Source organism: Pezoporus occidentalis, unplaced genomic scaffold, assembly GCF_034315485.1.
Source record: "Pezoporus occidentalis ecotype Australia unplaced genomic scaffold, CSIRO_AGI_Poc_V1 ctg37, whole genome shotgun sequence".
NCBI lineage: Eukaryota > Metazoa > Chordata > Aves > Psittaciformes > Psittacidae > Pezoporus > Pezoporus occidentalis.
The window spans coordinates 4,703,906-4,730,539 of record NW_026915691.1 but is presented as its reverse complement, the minus strand read 5'-3'; the positions used below and the strand labels follow the sequence as shown (position 1 = coordinate 4,730,539).

The window sequence follows — 26,634 nt, the reverse complement described above, 5'->3', positions numbered from 1 at the left end:
CTTCCATTGCTGCAGTGCTAGCAGGTCACACAGTCCCAAAGTCTGTTTCTCAGGGATAAGCAGTCGGCACACTGGACAGCTTCAGCTGACCTGTGAGGGTCTGTGGCAGTTAGGGAGCATGTGCTTTTATCTGGCTGCTTCTCACCACGTAACCTGATGCAGGCTGAAACTCCCATTCTGTGGTGCCTGGTCACTGTGTTATGTTTTAGTGTTGCTTCCAATCCAGATACCAGGGTTTTTAGACATTCATGCTAGCTGTGTAGCTTGTGCAGTACTCGCAGCCTCATCTCTTGTAGTCTGATAAGGAAGAGATTGACTGAAAGCAGGTTACCAGGTCTGCCAGGCTTGTATGTCTGTTCAGCTACAACTTTGGCTTAGATCACATTTGCTGCGCAAAGCTGAATTTGTTGTGATAATCTTTGGGTGCGGGGGAGAGAATGAATGTTTAACTGAAGTTCCAGTTAAACTGCTGCTTTCCATAGCTTGCAAGTGCTATTCTGAACACCTGGGGTTCTGCTGGTGTTTCTGCTCTGATCTGTTTCTTATAAAGAACTTTGCAGTCCTTATGTTGTTGTTTGTACATTAAAGGAAGTTTCCAAAGGATCTTGTAGATCTCCTCAGCAGTTTGTCATAAAGGAGATATCAGTAACTATTCTCTGTTCTCCATGTTTGTGTGCACAGAAATTCTTGCCACTTTGAAGGGGCATTCTGGCTTGGTGAAAGGGCTGACCTGGGATCCTGTTGGGAAATACATTGCCTCTCAGGCTGATGATCGAAGTTTGAAGGTGTGGCGGACCATGGACTGGCAGTTGGAAACCAGCATCACAAAACCCTTTGATGAGGTACTCCAGGATGTGTGACTGTTCAAAGTGAATTCCTACAGAATGAACAAAAGTGATAAGAATATCTCTGATTCTGCACAAACATTAACTGATTTAACGGTGCTGAATTGAATGAAACTATCAGATGACAGGTTCTGAAGGGGAGAAAAAGAGCTGCCTTCTCACACGTGATTAAAGTGAGACTCTCATTGCCATTGGATGTTGCGGATGTCAAAGGTTTATTTGGGTTATGTAAACAATTAAGTAAATTCCTGGAAATGCAAAGGTTATTCCAAGGAAATAGCGGCACACTAAGTACACTGTTCTTACCTTCTTCGTTATGCATCTTCTCTTGGCCACTGTCAGAAACAAGTATTTAGGAGGGATCTTTGGTCTGGCATCACAGGGCTGTTACGTGATGACTTTGATCAAGAGATTAAATTTCTGGGCACAAAAGTTGGTGCTTAGTGAGTGGAGTGTTTTGCAGTGATCTATGGTATTGTGATTAGTGCAGTTACTCTTAGTATAGAGTGTAAATGCCTAAATTCATGTGTGAGCTGGTGTTGCAAGTTGAAGTCTCACTGTTAGCAGTCGGTATGCTGCAGCCCTGTCACTAATTAAGGCTCTGAGTGTGCAGTATCCAAAAAGACGTATGTTTTTTTTCCTTTAAAAAGTTCTCTGGGTTCCTTTTTCCCCTTTTTGGTAGGGCTTCATAAGACACACTACATCACCTGTACAAAATACAGCTGAAGTACTGAGAATTGTATGTAATGATATGCTTTTATAGTCACAGAAGACTGACTTTGTAATCATATTCCCTAAATCTAAAACTTGAACAGCTTGTATTAAACATCTTTTGTTTGCCACTTTTAAAGCTCTAATTCTTATTTGGTTTGGGTTTTTTTTTTTGTCAGTGTGGAGGGACAACTCATGTGTTGCGACTTAGCTGGTCACCTGATGGTCACTATCTTGTTTCTGCTCATGCCATGAATAATTCTGGACCTACTGCTCAGATCATTGAGAGAGATGGATGGAAAACCAACATGGATTTTGTAGGGCATCGGAAGGCAGTTACAGTAGTGGTGAGTGAGTGATAGTAATTTATCCCTGAAGTAAAACTTTTGATAATTCTATGCATAAATGGGACAAGGGGTGAAGGTAGGTGTCAAGATTAGTAAAGCAAACCCATGGTAGTGATGCAAAAGTGTCAACTTTACATGTTGGAAGCAATCAGTTTGCTTTTGTGATAAGAGAACTGGGCGTAGATGAACAAAGAGGGTGAGGGTGCAGGAGCACATTAGTAGCTAACCACACTAGCTTGGTTAGCTGTTCAGTGACTTGAATAAAGTGACTTAGGTTTCTAGTGGCTTCCTATTGCTAGTAAAATTATTACTACTTACTATTCCTGTCAAGGCATTCAGAAAGCCTCTTCAGAAAGCAGATGTGCTTTTTGTCAGTGCTCTCATAGTCTGGTTAAGGACTTTGCTTCTATGAAAAGTGTTTTTTTTCGCTCCTAAGTGAGAAACTTGCTCTTAAAGCAGATCTACTAAAATGCAATTACTGTAATAATATTTGGGGCATCTCATTGGTGCAGAAATTCAATCCGAAAATCTTCAAGAAGAAACAAAAGAATGGGAGCTCCACCAAGTCGAGTTGTCCCTACTGCTGTTGTGCTGTTGGTAGTAAGGATCGTTCTCTTTCTGTCTGGGTAAGTGGGTTTTTTGCCACCCTTGAAATAATGTGGTTATTTGGATAACTTTGGGGTTTAGCACAAAGGCCACATGTGCAGCATTAGGTCTTATCTTTAGGTTAATGTTTAGGGGTTTTTCTCCCTGTTGTTACAGGATTATCCAGGGGGAGAGGAAGTGGGTTGGTGTTAGTTCATTTCTCTAAAGCCGAGACAAGTGGCAGAATATGTTGCCCTGGTGAGGGGTTGGGGGGAGCTGTTAAGAGAAATCATGTTACCTCAGTTAATAAACATAATTCCACCCTATTTTCTTCCTGTGTCTTTTACTCATTCTCCATATGAGTCTTTTAAGAGTACTGTTTCTCCACATTTAGCCCACCTATTCGTTAATCACTCTTAGAGTCTACCTTTGTTAGTCTTGCTTTTATGGGTATGAGGAGAACATAGCAAGCACAGGATAGCTGCTTCTGAGCAGCTCATCTTTCTGCTTTGTTCTGACTTCATTTCCTGGCTTCTGTTTTTGCTGTTGAAAGAGGAATATGAAAGTGAATGAGCTTTTTAAGTATATTTTTGAGTTCTCAATATCTAGTTTGGGTTTTACTGTAAAATTTACACTAAAATTGTTATTCTGGCTAAGAGAAGAGTAGCTATTCCAACACTTAGAAATGCAAGACGGTTGTTTGGCAACTGGAAAGGACAGGGAATAAATTTAACTGATTTGTAAAGCTTTGTGATGAGAATGTGCCAGAACACACCAATTGCTAACTGCAGTCTACTATTTATAGGTTCCAGTGTGATATTTATCCATTAATCGCTAAATGCACAACACTAAGTGTTTCTGGCAATGCTACCAGTGCATACCCTTATCAAAGTATCAATCTCAGTATTTTTTATTTTCTATTTATACTATCATGTCATTTAGGGTGACTTTTGAGGTTATACTATGTATTATAGAGATGCAAAGTTGCAGGCAGTCTTTGCCCTGAAGACCTTAATTGTTACACAGACCTATGGAAGTGTAAAAGAAATAACTACTGAAGGTGACTGCTACACTACATCCGTGAACCTTTGAGCATGAAACATCCTATACCACATTGTCTTCTGCTTTATTTCAGTTGTACTATGTACTATAGATTTCAAGACCTTTGGTTTAACATTAAAGAGCTTAGAATGATTTAGAACAGGTTACTGGGGATTTTCATATTCAGTTCTTTCTAAGCTGATTTATAAGTAGAGAGGAATCCTCTTTAAGAATAATGGTGAGTCAAATTCCCTTTGCTCTTGATAGGCTTCACTTATTTAGACAAGTGAGTCTGAGTGAGGACATGGAAACCTAATCTGTTTTCCATCTTCCTCTTGTGCTGGCAGTTTACAACATTCTTATCTCATTAAAGCTTAGAATAGAAGCTGTCTTTAGCATCTGTGAAATTACTTTTTAAGTGGTAGAGAGTGTTCTATTACTGTGATGTAAAGGCAAAATTGGTTAAGAAATTCAGTCCGTGTTTCAGAAAGGAGGTGAGGGTTGAATGTCAGCTGCTATTCTCCAAAGCTTTTCTGTGCCTGTAATGGAATGGGTAACTAGGTGCTTCAGAAAGACCACAAGGCATACAGCTGTCTCCTGGCCAGGTCTTAGAATCATAGAATCGTTAGGGCTGGAAAGGACCTTAAGATCATCCAGTTCCAACCCCCCTGCCATGGGCAGGGACACTTCACACTAAACCATGTCACCCAAGGCTTCTTCCAACCTGGCCTTGAACACTGCCAGGGATGGAGCATTCACAACCTCCCTGGGCAACCTATTCCAGTGCCTTGTTTGAATGTTGTTAGACTCTAAGAGAGTGTTAATGTGGTAATATCTGTAGCATAGAACTTAACATTTCTGAGTGTTGTTTTTTCTGTTTCAAGCTCACATGTCTGAAACGCCCGTTAGTTGTCATTCATGAGCTGTTTGACAAGTCTATCATGGACATCTCCTGGTAAGTTGATTTCTGCTGTTTGTTAGAGAAGCCAGTGTGTTGCTATCATCTTTAGGTATATGTATGGACTGGAAATTCCTTAAAACAGTATAGACTGTAGCTTTAGCTAGTGATTTGGGTTGGGTTGGACAACCCACTTTCCCAGCAGTCTGCTGTCACGTATCTTGTTTTCCTCTTTCTGCTGTTAGTGGTACTCCCTCCTGCTTTCTTCCTAAGGCCTGGTCATAAAAAGGCAGAAGTCTCTAGTTATAGACTGCATATTCACTGCAAGTAAATAGTAAGGGAGAAATAACCCTGAGACCACTCAGTAAGTGGCATTAAAAACACACTGTGAACCTATACGTCAGGTGATTTACATGGTTAAGGATTCTGTACAAGAAAAGACTAGTATTTTTTTCATGACAGACACGCAGCTGATGACATGGGTGGTCTTAAGAGCTTTAACAGTTTTGGTGGGTTTATGCTGTAAATGTTAAAGCTTACAATTGTATAACAACTTGTTTTCTGTGTGCCCTGTGGGGTTTGCCATGAAGCTCAGTGAAGCATGATAAAAAGTTTTCAAAACCAAAATATTTTTCTTTCATTAATAGATTAAGGCTAGAAAGCCAGTAAATGGAATATTTCATGAGAAGCGCTGCTATTGTTGTAGTACAATAGCTTTGAATAGCTTTGCCTTTCTGTAATGTGTTTTATTTTATTTTTCCATCTGCAGTTTGTGCATTTTTCGTGGTGTAAAGCCATTGGCAGTAATAGCTGGTTAACATTTTGCAATTTCTGAGGAAATGGTTCTGTAGGATATTTGAGAGACAAAGGATCATCAGGAAACTTATTTTATATCCTGTTTACAAATTGAAATGGATGGCTAAGATGTCAGTAATATGGAATGTTCCCAGAAACATGCTCCATTCTGAAAACAAACTGAGTAAATGCAGAGAAATCTGATACTATTGTTATAGCTGTCTCATTTCTATTTTAGAGTTTCAGACTTGGATGCATCATCATAATATCTGAACATGATTATGTTTTCATGGAACAATTGCTTGGAGCCAGAGGTCAATAGGAGCTCAGCAATTTTGTCTGCAAAGCAAGCAGAGAACTCTCAACAAGATTTTACCATTTTCTAACTTGGACTAGTATCGGTTAACCTGTCACATGGTGCTGAGGCCAGCTTCTCTGGATGTGGTGCCATCAGCCAGCACACAAAAAAAAGGTGTTTTCAAACACCTATAGCCATGATGCATGGAATATATTTTTAAGCCTTGCCGGACTAGTTTGTACAGGACTTAAGAGTTGTGCCTGCTTCCCTTCCTTTTCCATTCTCTTTAACAAGTCATCTGTATACCACTGTGTTGCCATCTCTATGAGCTCTGTAACTGGAAGTTATGGGGTTATTGGTCAAAACTCAGGAAGTACTGGGTTTTTTTTTCAAATGTGCAGTGATAGGTTTTAACAGAAGGTTATCATTTCTTTAAGACTAGAATGTATAGTTTCTCCTTTCTCTTTTCCATCAGGAAAACATTTTGAGACCTCCAGATGAGGGTTATAATATATCTTCACATAGAAGAACATGTGCAGTTTGCTTAAAAATGCAAATAATGAACAATAACAAAATCAAACATATGTTCTCGCCTAACAGAGTTGTTTGGACTGCTCATATGCACAGCTTGCTTTCTTATTGCTGTCACTTCAGATAATGATGATGGAGAAGAGGCATTTACCCAACTTGTAGAGCTGCTGCTTCTGCAGTCTCACTTCTCCTTCCTATCTTGTTTATTTGGACTGTAAACTCTTTATAGTGGGCTGTCTGTAACTTGTTGCCTATGTGTGATGAAGCTTCATCTTCATGGGCCCCAAACGTCAGTTTATGGGGCCTTTAAAGAAGTATATTGATTGCTTATCTGCTGAAGGCCCCTTTCTTCACCCAGTTCCATTAACACAAAGATATTCTACATCTTTTGAAGCAAATACATTTATAGTTTCCTTTCACTGTTCCCTGTGAACACTATTCTGTTTTACCCCTACAGACAGGTTTTCATGGTGCTAGTCATGCCATGGACAGCTGTATGGTTCTGCTTCTACCTTTTTGCGTGTGGCCTCCAAAGGAATATTGGTACATGGACTGCTGCTGTCCATCATTCTGTCTCTTTACTGCCCCACTTGTTTGGTTTTATCAGTAGTTGCTGTGATAATAAATCTTATACTAAGAATTTTGTTGAACAATTTATTGTATTGCCCCTTTGCATCAATGAAAGAGACTGAAAATAAAAATGAACCTGTATTTCCTTCAGGACCCTTAATGGACTTGGTATCCTGGTGTGTTCCATGGATGGATCAGTGGCATTTTTGGACTTTTCCCAGGATGAACTTGGAGATCCACTCAGTGAGGAGGAAAAGGTACAGTAAGCACTCAGAGATTCTGTGATCATATTTAAGGGATGTATTGATGCAATTAAGATACTGAACTATTTATAGAAGTATGTAGTGACTGATTTCCATATTACAGAAAAATGTGTTCTTGTGTACTTTACAAATCGTTAATAAAGAGTAGTCAAGAAATGAATCTGTGGTATTAGTTTCTATTCTGGAAAGAAAGTCTATTTGGAAAACATCACCTGCTTACACATCATTATACAGTTGAAGTAATTATTTGGCCAAGGAAACAGGGAGTGGGTGCTTCAAAACACTTTAAAATTACTCTTTGACTTGCATATGTTCAAGTCTTTTTAAACTGATTGCTGTTGGCTGTTTTTTCCTCTCATTGCTATTTAGCAACTAAAGTTTTGAATTCCAATTATTTTGTGTATTGATTTAGCATTAGGTGAAAATATAAAGTAGTGTTTAAAATATAAATGTATAAATGATAAAGAGGGCATTTGCATTTTATGGGTTCCATTACAGTATTATGATGCTATCATACACAGTCAGCGACATCATGGTAGCAGTCTGTTGTGGTTTCAGCGCTGAACCCGGGACACAGTCGTAGTCACTCTTCTGTGTGATATGTTTGATGCCCACAGAGCAACATTCATCAGTCCACCTATGGCAAAAGCCTAGCTATAATGACTGAAGCTCAGTTGTCTACCACCATTATTGAGAATCCAGAGATGCTCAAGTACCAACAGAGGCAGCAACAGCAGCAGGGGGACCAGAAGAATGCATCAATTAGGGAAGCATCTGGGACTGGGACAGCGGCTCCCAAAGTGGCAAGCATGGTTAATGGGGAGAGTTTAGAGGACATAAGGAAGGTAGGTGTTCTTGGGCAGTCACTTTATAGGGTCACGTACCAAGCAGTTTGATTTTCATTATAATCAAACTGCTTATGATAAAATCAGCTTCTGCTTCCTTGTATGTGTTGAATGGCACTTTTCAACCCATGAATGGTCCATGTGACATTACTGGGACTTGTTGAAAAGTTAAAAAGCTTTTAAGCAGAAGTAACACTATTGTGGAAAAAGGCTTGTGGGTATTTCTGTCATGGATGCTAAAAATGGGTGTGCAGAAAGGAAACCAAAGGTAGGTAGTAACAGTCAAACTGTAGAACTGTGCTTCAGTTTCTCAATGAAGGAGGTTGAAAGCATTATTTAATTCTCTCCTAAACACAGAACACAAGTTCTAATGAAGAATTCAATGCACACAGATGAGAATATTTTGAACTTGGCTCTCTTAATGTGGAAAGCAGATTACATGATCCACAAATGCTTTTTCTACAGATGGATAGGTCCAGGATTGGAAATGTGTGTATTTAAATTAAAAACAATGTATATTATGGTACAGCCAGAGAGCAGTAAACAGAATTCTGGTGTACTTTGTAGTCTATTGAATTTCTACTTAAAAAACACCTGTTACTGGTTTAAAAAAAAAAAAGTTGTGGTATTAAAATACACTTATATTAATAAAAATGAAGATTGATTCTATTTATGCAGTCATAGTATGCTTGGAAGACAATAGGGAAAATAACCTCTGTTAATATATTCTTAGTTGAGGAACATCTTTCAGCCTAATACGCCTGTTGTTGTCAGTTGGATAAAACAAAAAGAAAAAAGCATTTCCTATCTATCAGAAATTACAATCAAATATATTTCCTAACAGAATCTCTTAAAAAAACAAGTTGAAACACGGACAGCAGATGGTCGGAGAAGGATCACACCTCTCTGCATAGCTCAGCTGGACACTGGGTATGTTTAGAAGTCATCTTTTAAATCCTTCTTCACCTTTTTATCTTTGTTCTCTTTATTCTGATGCAAACTCACAATTGTGACTTACTTTAGTCTTAGGGCATCTTAAAGCACTTGCTAGAAATACCTTATGTCTGTTTACAGAATATAGTTTTGACCTGTGTTCTCTTATCTATTAGAACTGAGATCTTCTAGCTAAGGCTAGTTCTCATCTGCCCTTATAGATGAGTGAGCAATAATGTATTGCACGCTCCTGTCTACGTTATTAGTGGCTTTAGTGTCATCTGTATGTGAGAAACAACTCTGGAAAGTTAGGCATTGGTCATTTATTTATGTTGTCTATGAGTATCCACACGTGGAAAACAGAAGAATGGAATAAATAGTTAAAACTATTATTTTTCAATTATTTTAAAAGCGTTTTCTGTAAGTACATTTGTTGTCTTTTTGTTTAGGGATTTTTCTACGGCGTTTTTCAATAGCATCCCAATATCTGGATCTCTGTGTGGCTCAATGATGTCTTCTCAAAGTAACCAGCAGCTCATGTCATTAGATTCTAATGCAGCAAATTCCCTTAATACTTCAAAGCCTTCTGTAGAGCCAACAGCAGCCAGTATAAAGTCAACAGATGATGCAGCCAATAAAGATGGGTCAGTATGTGCAGTTTTGTTTTTCATTTACATGACTCTGTTTAGTTTAAATCTTGTTTACAGTTCTGTAAACATGCAATTATTAAAGGGGCTTCCTTACTGTAACACTTCAGGAATCTGACATTCCTGAAAACATCCAGGTATTATTAGTATCTGGTTACTTCAAATCATGATAAATCGGTAATGAATGAATCAATATGCATAGTTCTGGAAATGATCTTCAGTGCAATGAGGTATGCAGCTGATTGCTAATGCTCTAAGAAAGGGACGTGCTTATAGGTTACTGGGTGGCTAGTTGTAAATAATAGGTTTTCCAGCAGTGGAACTAAGGAAGTCTGCTTTCTGTCAACTGCTGGCTTGTAGATCTCCTCTTTTCAAACCTGGTAGTGCTTCTTTCCTGTAGAGACCCCATCAGAGCACAGTGACGTTGACTTGTCAGTGTGCGTATGCTGATTAGACAAGCACACTGGCCAGTTAATTATTTGCTTTTCCTTTAGTGGTAACACTGACTTGGTCTCTCCTCCGCAGTGTATTTTTACAGCATTTTGAAGAGCACAATGTCATTGGAACCTCTACCACTTCATCACATTTAGTCGAACTTGGCCACAGATTAAAGAAGGAGTGGGTAGACTGTGAGAAATGATTGACAGATTAAACTATAAAGTTTCCTTTTCTTTGGAAATTGGAATTCTAACAGCTTTTTAGTACGACCATCAGTTGTCTTAGAGACATTCTTTCTTGCAATTCATTCTCTGAATGAATTGAAAAATCTCTAAAGTAAACAGCTATTCAAATCACAGATCCCTGGAATGCTTTAATGTGGGGAAGACACATTCCTTTGCCTTAGGATTATGCTTGGAAATGCCTAATAATTATTTTGGATTCTTCATTAACAAAATCAAAACCCGGCATGAATTGTTCCAGCCCAAACTGTTTGGTTGATAAACAGTGGAATATAATCTTGTGATGGAAAGTATTTGGTAACCTGAACAAAGGGTAAAACCCCAGATATCATGTAAAATAGTGATCCTTTCCCTTTGGGTGTATAAGTAGCAACTCAAAGTATAATTTCATTCCTGAATTAAAAATACATTATGAATGAATTAGGGTCTTTTAATCTAGATATATCTACGTAGCCACATGAAGCTCTTAGGTCTGAGATGTACATAAACAGCTTTTGAGAGCAGACAAAGCTTGTGAGATACTGATGCATGAAAGGGGAAAAATCTCACAATAATTCATGTGTGTGCTTGAATGAAAGATTTTCAATATGGTTTCTAGCCAGTGTAATGAATGCTAGCTAGTTATGAGCAGTGCAGATTACCAGTACTAGATTCCTTACAAACTTTGTTTTCCTGTCACTTTTATTGACAGTGTAAATGCTACCTCTGCCTCAGCTGCTCCTCCTGCATCATCTTCCTCTGTCTTGACAACTCCATCCAAGATTGAACCTATGAAAGCATTTGATTCTAGATTTACGGAACGATCCAAAGCCACCTCAGGGACTGCTGTTGTAACAAATACAAATCAGACTGTTGTGGACAGGTAACACCTAGCTGAGGGGGCTGTTGCGGGGTAGTAATGCAGAGAGTTAAAACGCTGATTCTCTGTGGTGTAGATGTCATGGTACTGGCACTCTAGAAATTGTCTTGGGTCTCTTCCACAATTGGAAGGAAGAGAACAGCTGCAAATAGGTAAATGCTTTGCTGGCATTATCCCTTTGTACATTTGTCTCTGACATTTGGGATCAGGCAGACTCTTCAAATATTCAGAGTTAAAACTCTTGTTACAAGAGGCTCTGTGTGTGTGTGTGCCTCTGTGTGGCTGCATGCATCTGTGCTCTTTAGAAGACAAAAATAGCCAGCCTGCATCTCTGTACAAGAGTGAGATTTACTTCATGGTAAATTACCATATATATCTGCAGACAGTTTAGAATCATCATTGCTGCAGTTGTATTTTAGTTTTATGCCTTGAAGGCGTGCAGAGAAGACACTTTGATTTTAAGGGGGTTTGGCTCTGGATCCACGAGTTAAAAAACAAAAGGCAGCCTTTGTTTGGTGACACAGTGTGTTATGGCATAAGTATTCCTGCAGCACCAGGACAAACAATAATCACAATAGCAGTCTTGAGAAAGTAGTATGTGATTCCCCAACTTGTTACCAATAAAAGGTGTTTTTACTAAACACCTCAATATTTTTATGTCAAAGGGTTTAACCATATGATGCAGAAGAAATGCTGTGTTAAATTACTCTCATAATTGCTTCTAGTGTGTCAGTAAAGTATGGATAGAAGTGTATTGTTTGGCATAATTCAGATGCCAAAGAGAAAAAGTTTGGATTGTGCAAGGTGTTTCTAGGAAGCTGAGTGTTTATGGAATAAATGTGGCAAAATATTGTAGTGCGTTAATAACCAGTTATGGGGGAGGGAATGGGGAGAGCGTGGTGTATTTTAGGGTGTAATGGTTAACAAAAAGTTCACAGGGATTTTTACTTTAGTTATATTGTATTTCTGAAATGGAAAATGGAGCAGTGAAGTCACTTACATGGTTTACAGATATGATCTTACAGTAGTCAGAACTGAATAGGACAACTGATCTTAAGGTCCTTTCCAACCCTAATGATTTTATGATTCTAACTTTTGGGGATAGACAGCAGAATGACAAATGAAGTTCTGCATGAGTAAGCAGAAAGTGCAATGTCTGCTGGAGAGAAAAAGATAAACTACTCTTGCATCTTACAGAGAGCTGAATTATTTGTATCAACCCAGGGGAAGAGATCTGGTTGTAATTGGAACTGAATGCTAAAATAAAGTTACTCGCAGCTTAATCCAGTAGCTAACTGCTAGCTTGATTATTTATTTTTCTTAAAGGAGAGAATATGCCTGATCAGTTTACATATATATTGCACACTGTGCTTTGGCAGGGGATTTGCCAAGCCTCTTTGGCTTCCTTCTCTTGGCTTTGTGCATTTTGAAGTACACTCAAAGCTAGCTAAAATTTATCTGCAAGAATACATACATATGGTATGTGCCGCATTTGGAATCAGCTTATATAAAACATGAAATATGTTTTTTTACTTGCTCAGACTGAAGGATCAGAATTTAATTAAAGACAGTAAACCCAAGGACATTCTGGAGAGCAGCAGTGACAGCGAAGAGAAGATTCCAGCTGCTAAACCACTCAGTGCACCCAAACGGAAACTGGAACTTGAGGGAGAAACAGTAGAAAAGAAGAAAAAAGGAAGGCCTCGGAAAGACTCTAGACTTGTACCAGTAACTTTAACTGTTCAGGTGAAATAAATAAGATTAATTGTGGCTTTCAGTGTTCATTGATAAAGTTGGTACCACGTTGACTTGTTCCATTGAGTCAGAGAAACACAAGTTGTACCAGTCTCTCACAATTTTTAGCCATCCCTCTTCCTTGCCTTTAAACTTAACTCTTATTAAAATTTAAGATTTAGAAAAGCAAATGCACATGGTGAGGCAAATGTGTCCATCCTTTATATAAATATGCAGCTACTTAGGAAGTGGTACCAGCATGCTAGGTAGTGGTAGCCTGCCAAATGACTGTACAGAATAAAATGCAATGCCATCAGGTTTTGGTGTTCATTGGCGGAGAGTGGCCCAAGCACAAGAGTGTGACTTGGATATGATGACTTAAATGGTTATGCATTTCCTTAGAACTGTGAATTACTAAGTTCCAATAGAGTTTCCATCATTTTAGGCCATATAGATCCCTCTGTTTTCAGTATTTGGAGCTTAGGTTTTCCACGCAGTATAGCAGAATTCCCATTAACTAATTGCAGCTGAAAAGGGGATGGGGGAGATAAAAAAACCTCACCACATCTAGTTTTGGTTTTTGTTGGTTTTTTTTGTTTTTATTCTTAGAAGCTATATTAAAACCCTTGTATTTATACAAATAATTGGGAAAAGATTAATATTTGCAATTGGCATTATTTGGAATGTTAAAAAAGTATCTTTCAGATCAATCTGTACTATAGAGTATCTTCGGTTTAACCTTTTTTAATGGAAAAAATTACTTCTGCAATTTCTTCTTCCAGTCCCCAGCTACACTGGCCTCTGAGAAGGATGCTGCTTGCATCTCTGCTCCAGCATTAGCACTTAAACTGCCAACCCCAATCCCACAGAAGTCGTTTACTTTGCAAGTAAGTGGACTATAAGGAGAAAAAGCTTAATACTTAAAATAACCTGCTTTTAAAAATATCATTAATTATTCAGATCCTTTGTTAAATTAACATTTGAATATGTATATTTGTTCAAGCAAGATGGTATACTTCAGCTTCTAAGAATATGTCTATATGAGAAAAGTTAATGGCAAATCATCTAAAAATAAGACACTTCTGAACTAGCAAAAGTTCAAAGAGAAATACTACTGCTTCATCATTCCTTCCTCCTGGTTAAGCAAAGTGTGTCGTAAAGATCAGAGTCTCCAATGGGAGTAACTGCTGCACTGTTACAGTTGTGTTGGTAGTACACTGCTGAAGAAGAAGAAGGAGAGACAGCTCTCTGGAGGGACTCTACAACTGAAGAGACTGGCAAATAGGTTTACTTTAGGCATTTATGAAATAATTATTCTGCCTGTTTAGGTTGTGCTAGTGTGGTTCTAATTGCAAGATTGCAGGGAGACTGGGCACACCCAGACTTGATCTGGTGCCCTTAATTAGGATGCACAGACTAGCACAACCTTTCTTTATCCTTATGCTCTGAATACAAAGAATTATTTGTGTTCTAACCAAGACTGATAGTAGAGGTTTGCTTCTTTTGAAGTACCACAGTACCTTTTGAAGGCACTTTAAACAGAGAATACCATGCTTAAATCTGTACTTAATGACAGCATTAGACTTTCAGAGGGCTGACTTTGACCTGTTCAGGACACTGGTTGGGAGAATCCCTTGGGAAACAGTACTGAAGGACAGAGGAGTCCAGGAAGGCTGGACACTCCTCAAGAATGACATCTTCAAGGCACAGGAGCAGGCAGTCTCTGTGTGCCAAAACCAGAACCAGTGGGAAAGAGACCAGCCTGGCTGAACAGGGAGATAGTGCTGGAACTCAGGAAAAAAAGAAAGAGAACCTGTGGAAGATGGAACTTACTGACCCTTGAGGAGTACAAGGATGTCATTACGTTATGCATGGAGAAAATTAGAAAGGGAAAGACACAGCTGGAACTTAATCTGGCCATTGCTATAAAAGATAATAAATATTTTCACAAATATATTAGCAATGAAAGGAGGGCCAAGGAGAACCTCCATCCTTTACTGGATACTAGGGGAAACCTATAGACCAAGGATGAGGAAAAGGCTGTGAGGTACTTAATGCTGCCTTTGCCTCAGTCGTTAATAGTCAGGCCAGCCATTCTCAGGGTACTGAGTCCCCAGAGGAGGGCAATGAAGCTGGTGAAGAGTCTAGAGAACAAGTCCTGTGAGAAGCAGTTGAGGGAACTGAGGTTATTTAGTCTGGAGAAGAGAAGGCTCAGGGGAGACCTTAATGGTCTCTGTAAGTACCTGAAAGGAGGATGGAGAGAGGAGGTGGTTGGTCTCTCTTCCCAAGTAACAAGCGATAGAACAAGAGGTAACAGCTTCAACCCGTGCCAAGGAAGGTTTAGATTGGCTATTAGGAAAAATTTCTTCACCAAGAGGGTGATCAGGCATTGGAACAGGGTGCCCAGGGCAGTGTGGAATCACCGTCTGTGGGAGTGTTCAAAAATCATGTACAAGACCCTTAGTGACACGGGTTGGTGGTGGACTTGGCAGTGCTGGGGTAAAGGTTGGACCTGTTGATCTTAAAGGTCTTTTCCAACCTCACTGATTCCATCATTTTTGATTGTTTTGGATCCAATTGTAGTATTTCGTAGCTCTTTTCCTATTCTGAAAGGTATTTTGTTTTTTGTATTTCAGGTATGTTCAGATCCATCAATGTACCTTGAAGTGGAGAATGAAATAACCACTGTGGGAGGTTCAAAGTTGAGCAGGTTAAAGTGTAATCGAGAAGGAAAGGAATGGGAGACAGTCCTCACCAGTCGAATTCTCACTGTAGCAGGAAGCTGGTAAGAGTATATTGTGGAAGAAGATGGTTCTGAAGGCCAGAAAACATTTCTAGGGGTACAAAAGTATACTTTACAGAAAGTTATGCCTAAACCCATATATTTACAAATAAGTACAGGCTTTAAAGATATTCTCATCTACTTATTTAGAATAGTTGATTAACTGGATCACTTCTTTTAGGGATTTTTGTGATTCTTCATTCTTGGCTCAAAATACCATATTTCTCTTCTAGCTAACCTGGTCTAATACATTGATGCTCTTAAACTTCTACCCTGTGGAGATTTTTGTAGGGATTCTGACTTATTTCTGTTGACTGTTGCTATTTGCTGGTTTTATCACTCCCCGCTGTGAATCTTACACAATCTTTCATAATAAATGTGTTGTGGATAAAAATATATACTGCGTTTAGTCTTTAGACCCATTTCATTCCAAGTATTAGTTCTGTCTTAAAGCTAGCCAGTTACAACTCTTTTCCTGTATATTTACATTTCTCCTTTATATTTCTTCATTAAAGTTGATTAACTTAGCTACTAAAAATGAAAAATTTGAAATGGGATGTTCTGTAATATGAAAATATTTTCCTGAGTCTTTTGCTATTTTTTCCCTTCATTTTTTTCAACTTTGCTTAGTTCAACCTCAGAGTTTAAGCCAGAGCCATGTCCAGGTCTGAAAAAGAAGATGATTTTAAAGCTAAATACAAGTACAGGCCTGAAGAATATCTTGTGTATACTCAAAATCTTTACAATTATGCCTCTTGGGCTCTTGGCCTCTACCTGCAGACCTTCTCTTGCCCATCTCCTTGGATGATCAACATTATAATCAGTTTAAGAGCTGTAATAGTTACCATTTAAGGAATTAGCCCAAGTTGTATGATAACTTAAGAAATCAGTCTGATTCCATGCTACTTGCATTTGACAAAATGTGGTGGTTTTATTCTTTCTTTCTTTCAGTGAGATTGTAAGTGTAGCCTGTGAGAAACGAACATTGTCAGTATTTTCAGCTTGTGGTCGTCGCCTTCTTCCTCCTATTATATTGAATACACCCATTTCCACCCTACATTGCACAGGTTCTTACGTCATGGCTCTCACCACTGCTGCTACGCTCTCTGTTTGGTAAGTACCATGTTAGGCTGCAGCAGCTGTCTGGGCTGATTTCTGTAGTAACTAACCAGTTGTGTCCATGCATTGCTGTTGAAACTGAGGCTTAAACCACATCAGGTCTGAACACAAGTCTACTTCTGGATACAACATGAAAAGTTAACTGAGCAGGACTCGAATCTTGTTTCTTCTCTGTTCTAGAACAGTCCATGATTTTGATTTTGATTTTAGAAGGAAGATAAAGGATCAGCTTGAAGTTACTAGTGTAAACAGCCTCCCTAGGACAGACTTGCCATGCATATGGACTAGATTAAGGAGGAGGGAAAGGAGAAATATGGATACTTCCAAATCCAATCATATTTTGCCAATATGAGTTCCAGAGTTAGAAGTACTCTAGCCATCTTCAAGATACCAATATAAAAACTGCAGTAACTTGTTTACAGTTGTTGAATTTAATCTAATGTCTCATGCAAGTCAGAGCTCCTAAAGGAGTTATTTGGATCCTTTGTGTTTGCTTAGCTGTAATGAGGTTTCCTGATAAAGAGCTATAAACATTATTCTCTGCTATTGACTTCTGTCTTGCCTTAAGGGGTTTGAGTTTGCCAAAATAAATTTGTTGAAGCAATGAAGAAAATGTCAAAACAAAAAAAGCCCAAGCAAACTCCCCCCAAAACCCCACTTTGTCATGAATGCTGACGAAGTTGTGTGTGTGTTTCTCTGTGTGTGTGTGTGTATGTGTGTGTTTGAAATGATTTTGGAGCTTTCAGTTGTTTGTAAACTGCAGACTTGTCCTTTTGTCTTTTCCAGGGATGTTCACAAGCAGACCGTCATTGTTAGAGATGAGTCTTTGCAAACAATATTTTCAGGTAATAAGAAGGGTCATTTAGTTACTAACCTTTGAGCCCACCTGTACTATTTAGTGCCATTTATGAATCTGCTGGAATCTTACGAAACCTGAAAAGCCTAAACAAATGATTTTCCTTCATTATTGTGTAATGAAGGGAAGTCACTGGCAATGTTGAAATACTACAGAAATAACTGAGATGAGAATATTAGTGGGTAACAGTCTTCTACAAGATTCTGTAGCTTATTATATTCTGAATTGCTTCTGAATATGAAAATTCAGTGTTGTGAAGATCACAAAATATTTCATGTAAATCTGCTATTACAACAATTTCTCTGAGTGTACTTTGCATGTTTATTACTTTAACAATGAACTGCAGTTGATTATCTTCTGATTCATTATCTCAAAATCTTCAGTTCCAATCATTGCCAGTATCTGGCACAACAGAAATTGTCAAAAAAAGCAGTATCTCGGAGCATAGCAGCTTCTGTTTTAGCTTTCATTCATAAAGCACTAGTTCAAACTACTTAGAGAAGTAGTTGTACTAGCAGTTTGCAAAGGTATTTGTTAAAGTTACATGCACAAACCCTGGGCCTGGAATATGCTGGGAAATGCAAGTATCCAGTGATCCTACTTATGCTTAGAGAGTATGCTTTTCTAAGTATGCTGGGGTTTAGAATTTTTACTTAATGGGAAAAAAAAAGGCTTCTTGGGTTACAGAAGACCTGGCAGAATTACTGAAGATTGCCCCTGGATATAGAGAACATTTCCGATAACGCCCATGTTCTGCATAAATTGCAGCCTCAAAATTGATAATATATTTTGCAAAAGTGTGATTTTAATGCTGTTGCACTGAGCCTGGTGCTTACCACCATGATCTTGTGTCTCAACCTTGCTCTCAGTGCTTGAGAATAACATTGAACCTTTTTCTGTTGGTTGCTATGACTGATAATTAATGGTGGATAGTGTTTTTTACTGTTACAAATATTATGAAAGACTCCAAAAGAAGAACTTTGGTCCTATTTGACTTGTAGGAAGCGATGCAACTGTCTCTCAGATCTTGCTGACTCAGCATGGTATACCTGTAATGAGCATGTCTGACGGAAAGGCATATTGTTTTAATCCTTCTCTTTCTACGTGGTAAGTTATGTATTATTTCCTGCTTTTAAAACTTAGCTGAACAGATGTGTATTCTGTTTCACTCCGTATTTTGAAGGTTTAGTCTGAGTAGGGTCACACACCAGGCTTAGTTTTGTGTTGGTTCACTATTGCATGTCTAGACTTTTTATATTTTTAAGATTTGGTAGGGTTAAAGTAACATTAAAAAAATTTAAAAGCTACTCTACAGCATTATCACTCTTTCCTACATGGTACATAATCTTACTTATTGACATACACCTATATATACTTTTGCTGATATACATCAGTTGAATCTGTTGAGCAGTTGGCGATGATTTTGCCATAACTCCTTGAATTCTTTTTATTGTATCTGATGACAAGCCAAGTTTGAAGAGAGCTCTGTCTTCAACATTAAAAAGTTTTATGAAAATAGTAAGTCAAGTCTGGGAAGAGGGAAGAAATCATTATAGCTTAGAGAATCCCCATGAAGAGTCATTACTGGTGTCCTAAACACGAGGAAAGGCTACAAAAGAGTCTGTGCCTTACTCGGTATCAGGTGGGCTATCTCCATGGATTCTCTTACTTCTGTCAAGGCATAAAGTCCCATTAAAAATTTTGCCATGGTTAAATTATTTACAGTATCTTTCAAAACCAGATTCTTTGTTGTCTTTCCAGGAGGGGAAAAAAAAAACCATACTTCAGTCTTAATGTAATAGGTGCACTTAATGTAATGATCGTGCTTTATGAAAGGGCTTATTGTTTCAGCTTCTCCTTAGAATAATTGAAATTAGTCACTACTTGATGTGAATGCTCTGGAAAAGAAAAAACACCTTATTTGCTCTTTAGATAAACTGAGAAATTATGTAGAAATTCTCCCCATCAATAAGGAGCAGAGGACAGACTCTCAGCCAAAACTCTGAATTTCCTATAATTTCTTTGTCTGCACCACAGCTTTGGGGATATATAAAGAGCAATCCCTTTAGTCATCATACAAATTTAAACATGATAAAGCAGTAAAGGGTATTTTAAATATTTGTGCCATTTTTCCTCTGAGCTGTCTGGAGATCTAAACTTAGCATTGGCTTGAGCCACTGATTCTCTTGGCATCTCAAACCAGTGCAAATGATACCCTCGATTAGGTGTGGAAATGCCAGCTGTTAACTGTCAACTCCCTCCATAGGAAGGAATAGCTGTAATGTATGGGAAAGACTGTCAATGCCTGTGATCTCTGATGACTTGTCTGGTTGGTGTGGGGACCTGACATGAAGCAAAATCAAGTTGTTAAAGTCATTACCTGTGTTTACTCCAATCTTTGTTCTGGGGCATGACTTCTTAATAGACATAGAATGGCAAGTAGAAAGTTCATTTCCCTCAAAACTAGTGCTAAATTTTATTACACAATTAATGTTGTAGATGGGAGGGACATTTCCATGACAGCACAAGCAGAACTTGGACATGGAGTGGGAAGAGTTGGGCACCTCAGTGATACTTTTATGGTTATCTGTGAAAATACAAATTGGGCTTTGAGTCAGAATAGAGCTGGATCCCCTGGTACCATTGCCTGCTCTCCTCAAACTTGTGTTTTGTTTGTTTGCTTTGTTTTTTTTTCAGGAATCTTGTTTCCGACAAACAGGACTCTCTAGCACAATGTGCAGACTTCAGGAATAGTTTACCATCCCAAGAAGCCATGCTGTGTTCTGGGCCTTTAGCTGTAATACAGGGACGAACGTCAAAGTACGCACTTACTTGCTTCATTTGATCAGCATGTTTCTCTCTCTTTTCCTTTTATTTATTCATGTAGTTGAATCAGTGAGTTAATTTTTAAGATGCTAATGGCTCTGAAATTATCAGGAACTCATACAGTGTTGGATTTTTTTTTTTTACAACTTTTGCACATTTATAGTCTGTATCATAATGTTATTTCGAGATTGCTTGAGGTGCAGGAAAGCATCCTCTAAACCTAGTCATTTTAAGGTTCTCTTTATTGGATGGGTAAAGTATTTGATGCTGCAATATTCTGATTAGCCAAACTGACTTTGTTTTACATTTTAATTTTTAGTTTACCAGCTTTCTGGAATAGGCCTACAAATTTTGAGTAGTTCAGTTATCCTCAAGGGATCTATTTGGTGAAGTCTGAGAAAGTTGTGTGATTGATTAGTCATCTAATGCATATTTTTAACATCTGAAAGTACCACTAGGGAATTGTGTGAGCCAGAGCAGACTCCTGTAGGTAATTTAATAGCCTGTCCTCACCTGGATTTGAATTTGATTTCTCAGGCAGATTTCTGTGCTCTTTCTGTCCTTCACATCAGAGGTTATTTTTTCTAGTGAGAGAAACTGTGGAGAGTTGTATAATTTGATTGCTGTTCTCTTGGAGGGGGAGGGGAATTAACTGTGAGAAATATCTGAAATCCAAACAAAGAGCACTCTCTTTTTGAGAAAGAGAAAATAATCAGACTGAAAAATTAGCTTTTTTGTTTTCAAAAATTAAATAATGGGTTACTTATTTTCCAAATTAGCCTTCTTATGGCAATACTTGTTTGCTGATAACCACATGTTTTTAAAGAGAAGACAAATGCAAGGAAGGGGAAAAGAACAGGAGGCAGAAAACCCTCTGTGGACCTTGAAACTTGTAAATGGTCCAGTTGGGGGTGAAGGCAGTTTGCCATGAAGTGCTGCCTTTGTCATTAAAAGCTTGAACCCTGGAAGCACCAAATGCCTCTGAAAGATAAGCGTGGAATAGCTTGTGCAAAATATCTATTCCTTAAACTGAATTTAAGTATTTAATTTAAGTGAATTTAATAGTATCTGATTTTATGGCTGGCATGCTAATTTTTTTGTTTTGTAGTTCAGGAAGGCAAGCTGCAAGATTGTTCTCCATGCCTCATTTAGTGCAACAAGAAACAACACTTGCATACCTGGAGAACCAGATCGCAGCAGCACTTATCTTACAATCCAGTCACGAATATCGCCACTGGCTCCTTATCTATGCACGGTACCTAGTTAATGAAGGTGAGGTCTGCCATGCTGTGTTACTTCTTTGCAGCTTTGGTAGACTTAAGGAACGCTTTATTCATGTCATGTATATGTATGATTGCACTTAATGTTCTCCTTTCAGCACTTGGCTTCTGGACTCAGTGTTTACTTAAAACCAAAACAAGCTGCTGAAGTGCATTTGCTTCCTGCAGTGCTCAATACTCAGGAATCCTATTTTGACACAATGTGAACAGATCATGGTCTGGGGAGACAGTGCCATCTGTGGACTTCAGCAGTGGGAACTGCATTGTAAGAAAAGTCCAGGTGCCTGTCAGACATCATATGTATTATCTGGCAGCAACTACGGATGTTTTGGAGGAACCAGCACATACCCACATGTAACGTTCCTCAGGCAACTGATGATCGCTGCCTGATGTGAAATGGAAGAGTTGCTTGGTTGCTGACACTTTGTACCAGAGCACGTGAAACTGTGGAGAATTTGCTTGTGTTACTTGCACTTTATACTGGTTTCTTACATTCTAAAATTTGAACAGCCTGTACTGGTGAGCTCCACAGGTTAAATTCTGTGAGGAGAGAAACCTGCAAGAAAAGTACTTGTGTCTGTTTTATATTTGAATACATTATATCTCTATGCTATTATATTAAATAAGGTTAACCAACTGACTTTATGCTTCTTGGATTCTAAAGATCTCTGTCTCCACTTGCCAGCATTCCATATTTTGTAGTTCCCATTGGATTAATACAGCCTTATTCCTCATCATGAGTAATCATTTTACATAGAGGGGAGCTAAGTGGTTCATGTTCGGCCACCTAATAGGTGTTGGTAGAATTAAAATTCAAGTCATTGATTCTTGCCTTTTCACCCCTTATTTAACAAAAGAGCTTGATAAACTGCATGTGATTCTCTGGTTGAAATTAAAATGTTCTTCTTGGGTCATACATATACTGAAGAGACGGTTACACTTTTTAAAGTCTTCACTAATTAGGAATCTCTATTGTGTGTGCAGGGTTCATCTTGCACTGCACTGATGTCACAGCCTTGCATGCGTGTATACATTGGATGTCACTGCACATTCTGCTTTGCCACACATGTATTGCTATCCTAGGTCTGCTAAATTTGAAAATTGCATATCCTATTATTGACCCTTTATTCCTCTGATGATTTCAACATTTAGTGAGTTCTAATCCCTTAAAATATTCAATCTGTTATACTTTGATGGGCAAGTTACTCCTGAACTGATGACTTAGTTACTTGCAAGGGAATTCTCCCCTCTGATTTTTGGGTGAATAGAGCTGGCCTGGAAACTGTGTGTGGTTTTATTAAAGGTTTTCTCTTTACCTCTTTTTTTAACTCATCCATATTAATTTAGTGCATTTTATTTTAGTTGTAAGCTCTTTTGCTAAAGGTTGAGATTTCTCTTCTAGTTTAGTAATATTTTAATGTATCAGAAGGACTTTTTATTTTCTTCACTATGGACTCCATTTTTCCAAATTCATGTATTACCATGAAATGCAACCTAACAACTTTCCCCCTTCACTAGTTTTCATCTTGTGGCTTTCCAGCTCATGTGATACCTCTTTTGTATTAGTTCTCTGGCTGTTGAGGTTTTCTAACGTTCTTTGTTTTGCTCTTTTAAAAGCTGGAGGAGGGAGTGAGGTTGAGACCTACTTCAGTTTTTCTCTGTATTGTAGATTATCTTTAGTAGTGGTTTTGTTTTTGAGAACCTAAAATAAAGCCCTTTGGAATTCTAAAATAAATCCTTTATGAATCATCTTATCTTTCCAAAGATTTGCTGTTAGAAGAACAATACATTCTTTCAGAAATCAATGTTTTTGACTTTATTTTATTCTAGATACTTAAACTTCCTGAATGTTGTCAATTGCATTGTAGAGGGGTTGTATATAGTGAAATGCTTCTGAATGTGATCTTATTTCTGATAATATTCAGGGTTTGAATATCGTTTGCGAGAATTATGCAAGGATTTACTGGGTCCAGTCCATTACTCAGCTGGAAGTCAGTGGGAATCAACAGTTATGGTAAGTCCTGATAACAGTTAAACAAAACAATGAGGAAGAGTTTCCCATGAAAATTACAGGACATGGATAGACAACAGAACTGAAAATATATTATTAAACTTAGTGGCAAAGTAGGAATCACATTATTTTTGCTGTCCTTGAAACCATTTCCTTACTCTGCTCTCATCTCATATGCAGGGCTCCTTGCACTGCGCTTGTATTTATTTCATGTGAAACCATAGACAAATGTTTATTGCCACAGTTTCAGATCTGATGCTGTCTTGAGTTTCAGGCAGATGGAGCAGAGTTGCATGTTCAGGTCTTTGCATTCTTCACACAGCAACTTTGAAATAGTGACAGGACAGTGAAATGTCTTCCCTTCTCAGTAGGGAAGTCTGCAACTTCAGAGGCTGCACCAGCTTCATGAGTGTATAAATGTAAGGACAGTTTTTATTTTAGGATTCATGTAAGCAGGGTAAGAACATAAAATACAGACCTCTCTCCAGGCAGGAAAAAGGGCACAAATCTTAAACAGCTCTATGCAATATGTTCATGTTATCAAGTAATACATTCTGAGGATGCTTTTGTGGTTTTTGTGCAGGGTTTACGAAAGAGAGAACTATTGAAAGAGCTTCTTCCTGTAATTGGACAGAACCTCCGCTTCCAGAGGCTTTTCACAGAATATCAAGAGCAGCTAGACATCTTGAGAGACAAATAGCATTTACCCAGATTTTCCCTGCGGGGCCTGGTCCACGAGAAACTGCTGAACAGCATTAACCAGAGACAGAAGAGGAGCAAGAGCCCGGTCAGCAGGGACACTCCTGAAGAGGGCAGTGCCGTAAGGGTCCCAGGAGTGACCTGCTTTAGTTTTTAAAGAAGCTCACAAGTGGATTTGTGAAAATGAGTGGATGAGCTAGACCATTTCCCAAGTAAAACCATCGAAGCTGTGGCCTCTGTTTCTATGGAAAGTCGTGGATGTGTACTTCAGGGGGGGTCCTTTTGGATCTGGTTCTCATTTTAATATCAAAACTATCTGAGAACTGTTTGTGGGGTTTCTTGGATGTCCTGTGAAAAGCACAGTACTTCAGAGTACACTGAACAGCATATTTAACCCTGTTTAGGGTTTTTTGCCTGAGGATTTATTGAGGCTCAACACTATATTAAATTAGATGAATGAGCCACGTAAAAAGAAATTTCATAAATATTAAGGTATTATGCAGCCGATAGACTCTTTCCTGTGAATATAATAATAATAATAAGAGGCTGTTCTAACACATGGACTATTTTTGTACTAGAATTTGCTAACTTGTAATATGGAATTTTATTTGGCCGATAATCAGGCTGTCTCTACAAAGTCATCTTGTAGGAAATCTAACTCTAATTACAAAAGCTATGTTTCAAAATAATTCTACCAAATTAACATGTCATCATCTGGTTTTTAATTTTTAAATGTTTGTAAAAGGCATTTTAGGGGGGAGGGAAAGGGATACAGTGGGGTGACTCTTTTTGTAAGTACAGAAATAAATGAACATTGCATTGGTTTAAAAAACAAACAGAACAAATGTAAGTCTTGAATTATTACAAAGGGCACAAGCATCTCCAGAAATGTCAACGCAGGCTGAATCATGTTAATGTGTCTAGAAATAAATAATACTGTCTGGGTGATCTTTCCTCTGGGAGCGTGATCAGACAAGTACTTGTGATCTCCCTGGACAGCTACATTTTCTCTTGGAGCCACATCTCAGCTGGAAGAACAGGAGCTGTGTGGGAGTGCTCATTATCTCAGGCAACACAAAGCAAAATGGGCTTCCCTGACCACTGCCAAAGTGGTCAGTGCAGCAACAAGAAGTGAACTTTGTGCAGTTACGACCATGTTCCTTGTGTGGCATTTTGTGACAGCACAACAGTACCTGTGGCCTGCCAGCAGTTCACTTGTGGGGTGGTTTTGGAATTCCACTGAAACCAAATTAATTAACTTGTTTTCTTTCCCAAAGTACACATGGTGCTGGGAAAGAAGCGAGTGTATATGTTGGTTCTTTCTAAGACCTAACTATTCAGGTACGCCTCAATTTATTGCCTTACTTTGAGATGGTTTTGAGTAAGAAAATGAGTACAGAAATGAGTAAGTGTATTTAAACCCTTGTGAAAGGGCAATTTCTCCCCCAAACTTGTAGCAGAAACACACTATCCCTCACCCTCAGCCAGGACAAGGACTAGCTGTGCTGCTGTGGTCTTTAGCTGAAGGGGACTGAGCTCAGAGAGGCAGTTCTGCAGTTACATGGTTGTCTGCATCCTAGCGGGAGGGATGTGCTCTTTAAGGCAACAAACCCCCACAGTTGGAGGGTTTTGTTGCCTCTGTATTCAACTGCCAGACCTATGGCCACCTGACTACTTTGTACAGCAATGTGATGTACACATCAACTGAAGTGTCTTGAAGAGCAATAAAAACAACTGACTTAGCAGCTGTTCTTCAGTATGGCATCAGTGACTTTTCAACAAGCAGTGGGAGATGTAGCACAGCTTGATTCTGTGTGTGCCGGCTCGGGACTTCTAGTCTGAAAAGTCTTGATAGTACTGTGACAAGCAGTGGTGGTAGTGCTGTGATTCATATGCTGTTGCCAAGTAGGCTACAATCATGGCAGTAGGCATTGTGTTCCTCATATGGAATGGAACCCACTGAAGTGATCAAAACAAGATACATACCGCATTCTGGGGAAAGGGTGGGTCTGGTCCAAAGCTTGGTACTGTTGGCAGGAGCCTGGCTATTGGCTTCCATGGATTTTGACTCTCGATGGTTGACAATGTGCAGGCAGCTCCCAGCAGATGCTTTAATGAGGAAAGAATAAATGAACATGGATTGTTTCAGAGGTGTTTGATAAGTGAAAGCTAGGAGCCAGGTGCCTGTTTCCTCCTTGCAAAAGGCAAGATATTCAGATTCTGTCTATCCTTTATTCAGCCTTGTGCTGTTCATGCCAGTCTTGTAATGAATGCTTTGCAATAGGATTTAAAGGTGATTAGCTAAGGGAAAGAACGTTCCTTGTCACTAAGTCTTCCAAGAGGTGCTGGAATACTTTATGAAGGCCTGTCTCCAAGTTTTTCTGCCTGTTTTCTCTTGAGAGGCTCTGTCACTGCCTGACAGGCCAGGAATAAAAAAACATTTAAATTGTTGCACAATTTTCTTAAATTGGGTATTTTA

General features: G+C 38.7%; 1 protein-coding gene and 1 long non-coding RNA gene across 3 annotated transcripts in view; one reads left to right on the top strand and one right to left on the bottom strand.

Moving 5' to 3' along the window:
• LOC134170233 (protein HIRA) overlaps window positions 1–25,103 on the top strand; it is a 37,111-nt gene extending 12,008 nt beyond the window's left edge. Inside the window, exons 7-25 of one of the 2 annotated variants that reach the window (XM_062631461.1) lie at window positions 682–842; window positions 1,736–1,903; window positions 2,416–2,529; window positions 4,414–4,484; window positions 6,773–6,878; window positions 7,502–7,729; window positions 8,574–8,659; window positions 9,112–9,306; window positions 10,681–10,851; window positions 12,390–12,594; window positions 13,365–13,469; window positions 15,219–15,367; window positions 16,316–16,477; window positions 17,270–17,328; window positions 18,341–18,446; window positions 20,037–20,159; window positions 21,274–21,437; window positions 23,371–23,459; window positions 24,040–25,103. In XM_062631461.1, the coding sequence (XP_062487445.1) occupies window positions 682–842; window positions 1,736–1,903; window positions 2,416–2,529; window positions 4,414–4,484; window positions 6,773–6,878; window positions 7,502–7,729; window positions 8,574–8,659; window positions 9,112–9,306; window positions 10,681–10,851; window positions 12,390–12,594; window positions 13,365–13,469; window positions 15,219–15,367; window positions 16,316–16,477; window positions 17,270–17,328; window positions 18,341–18,446; window positions 20,037–20,159; window positions 21,274–21,437; window positions 23,371–23,459; window positions 24,040–24,156 (2,579 nt within the window). In that variant the 3' untranslated portion in view covers window positions 24,157–25,103. The remainder of the gene's footprint in view (window positions 1–681; window positions 843–1,735; window positions 1,904–2,415; window positions 2,530–4,413; window positions 4,485–6,772; window positions 6,879–7,501; window positions 7,730–8,573; window positions 8,660–9,111; window positions 9,307–10,680; window positions 10,852–12,389; window positions 12,595–13,364; window positions 13,470–15,218; window positions 15,368–16,315; window positions 16,478–17,269; window positions 17,329–18,340; window positions 18,447–20,036; window positions 20,160–21,273; window positions 21,438–23,370; window positions 23,460–24,039) is intronic. The other variant, XM_062631462.1, reaches the window with a different exon arrangement.
• On the bottom strand, window positions 836–26,581 carry LOC134170250 (uncharacterized). The gene is made up of 3 exons (XR_009967173.1): window positions 26,142–26,581; window positions 2,916–3,031; window positions 836–1,552 (listed from the first exon to the last, which is right to left on the bottom strand). It is a non-coding gene; the product is annotated as an uncharacterized LOC134170250 (long non-coding RNA).
• Between the last annotated feature and the right edge of the window lie 53 nt (window positions 26,582–26,634).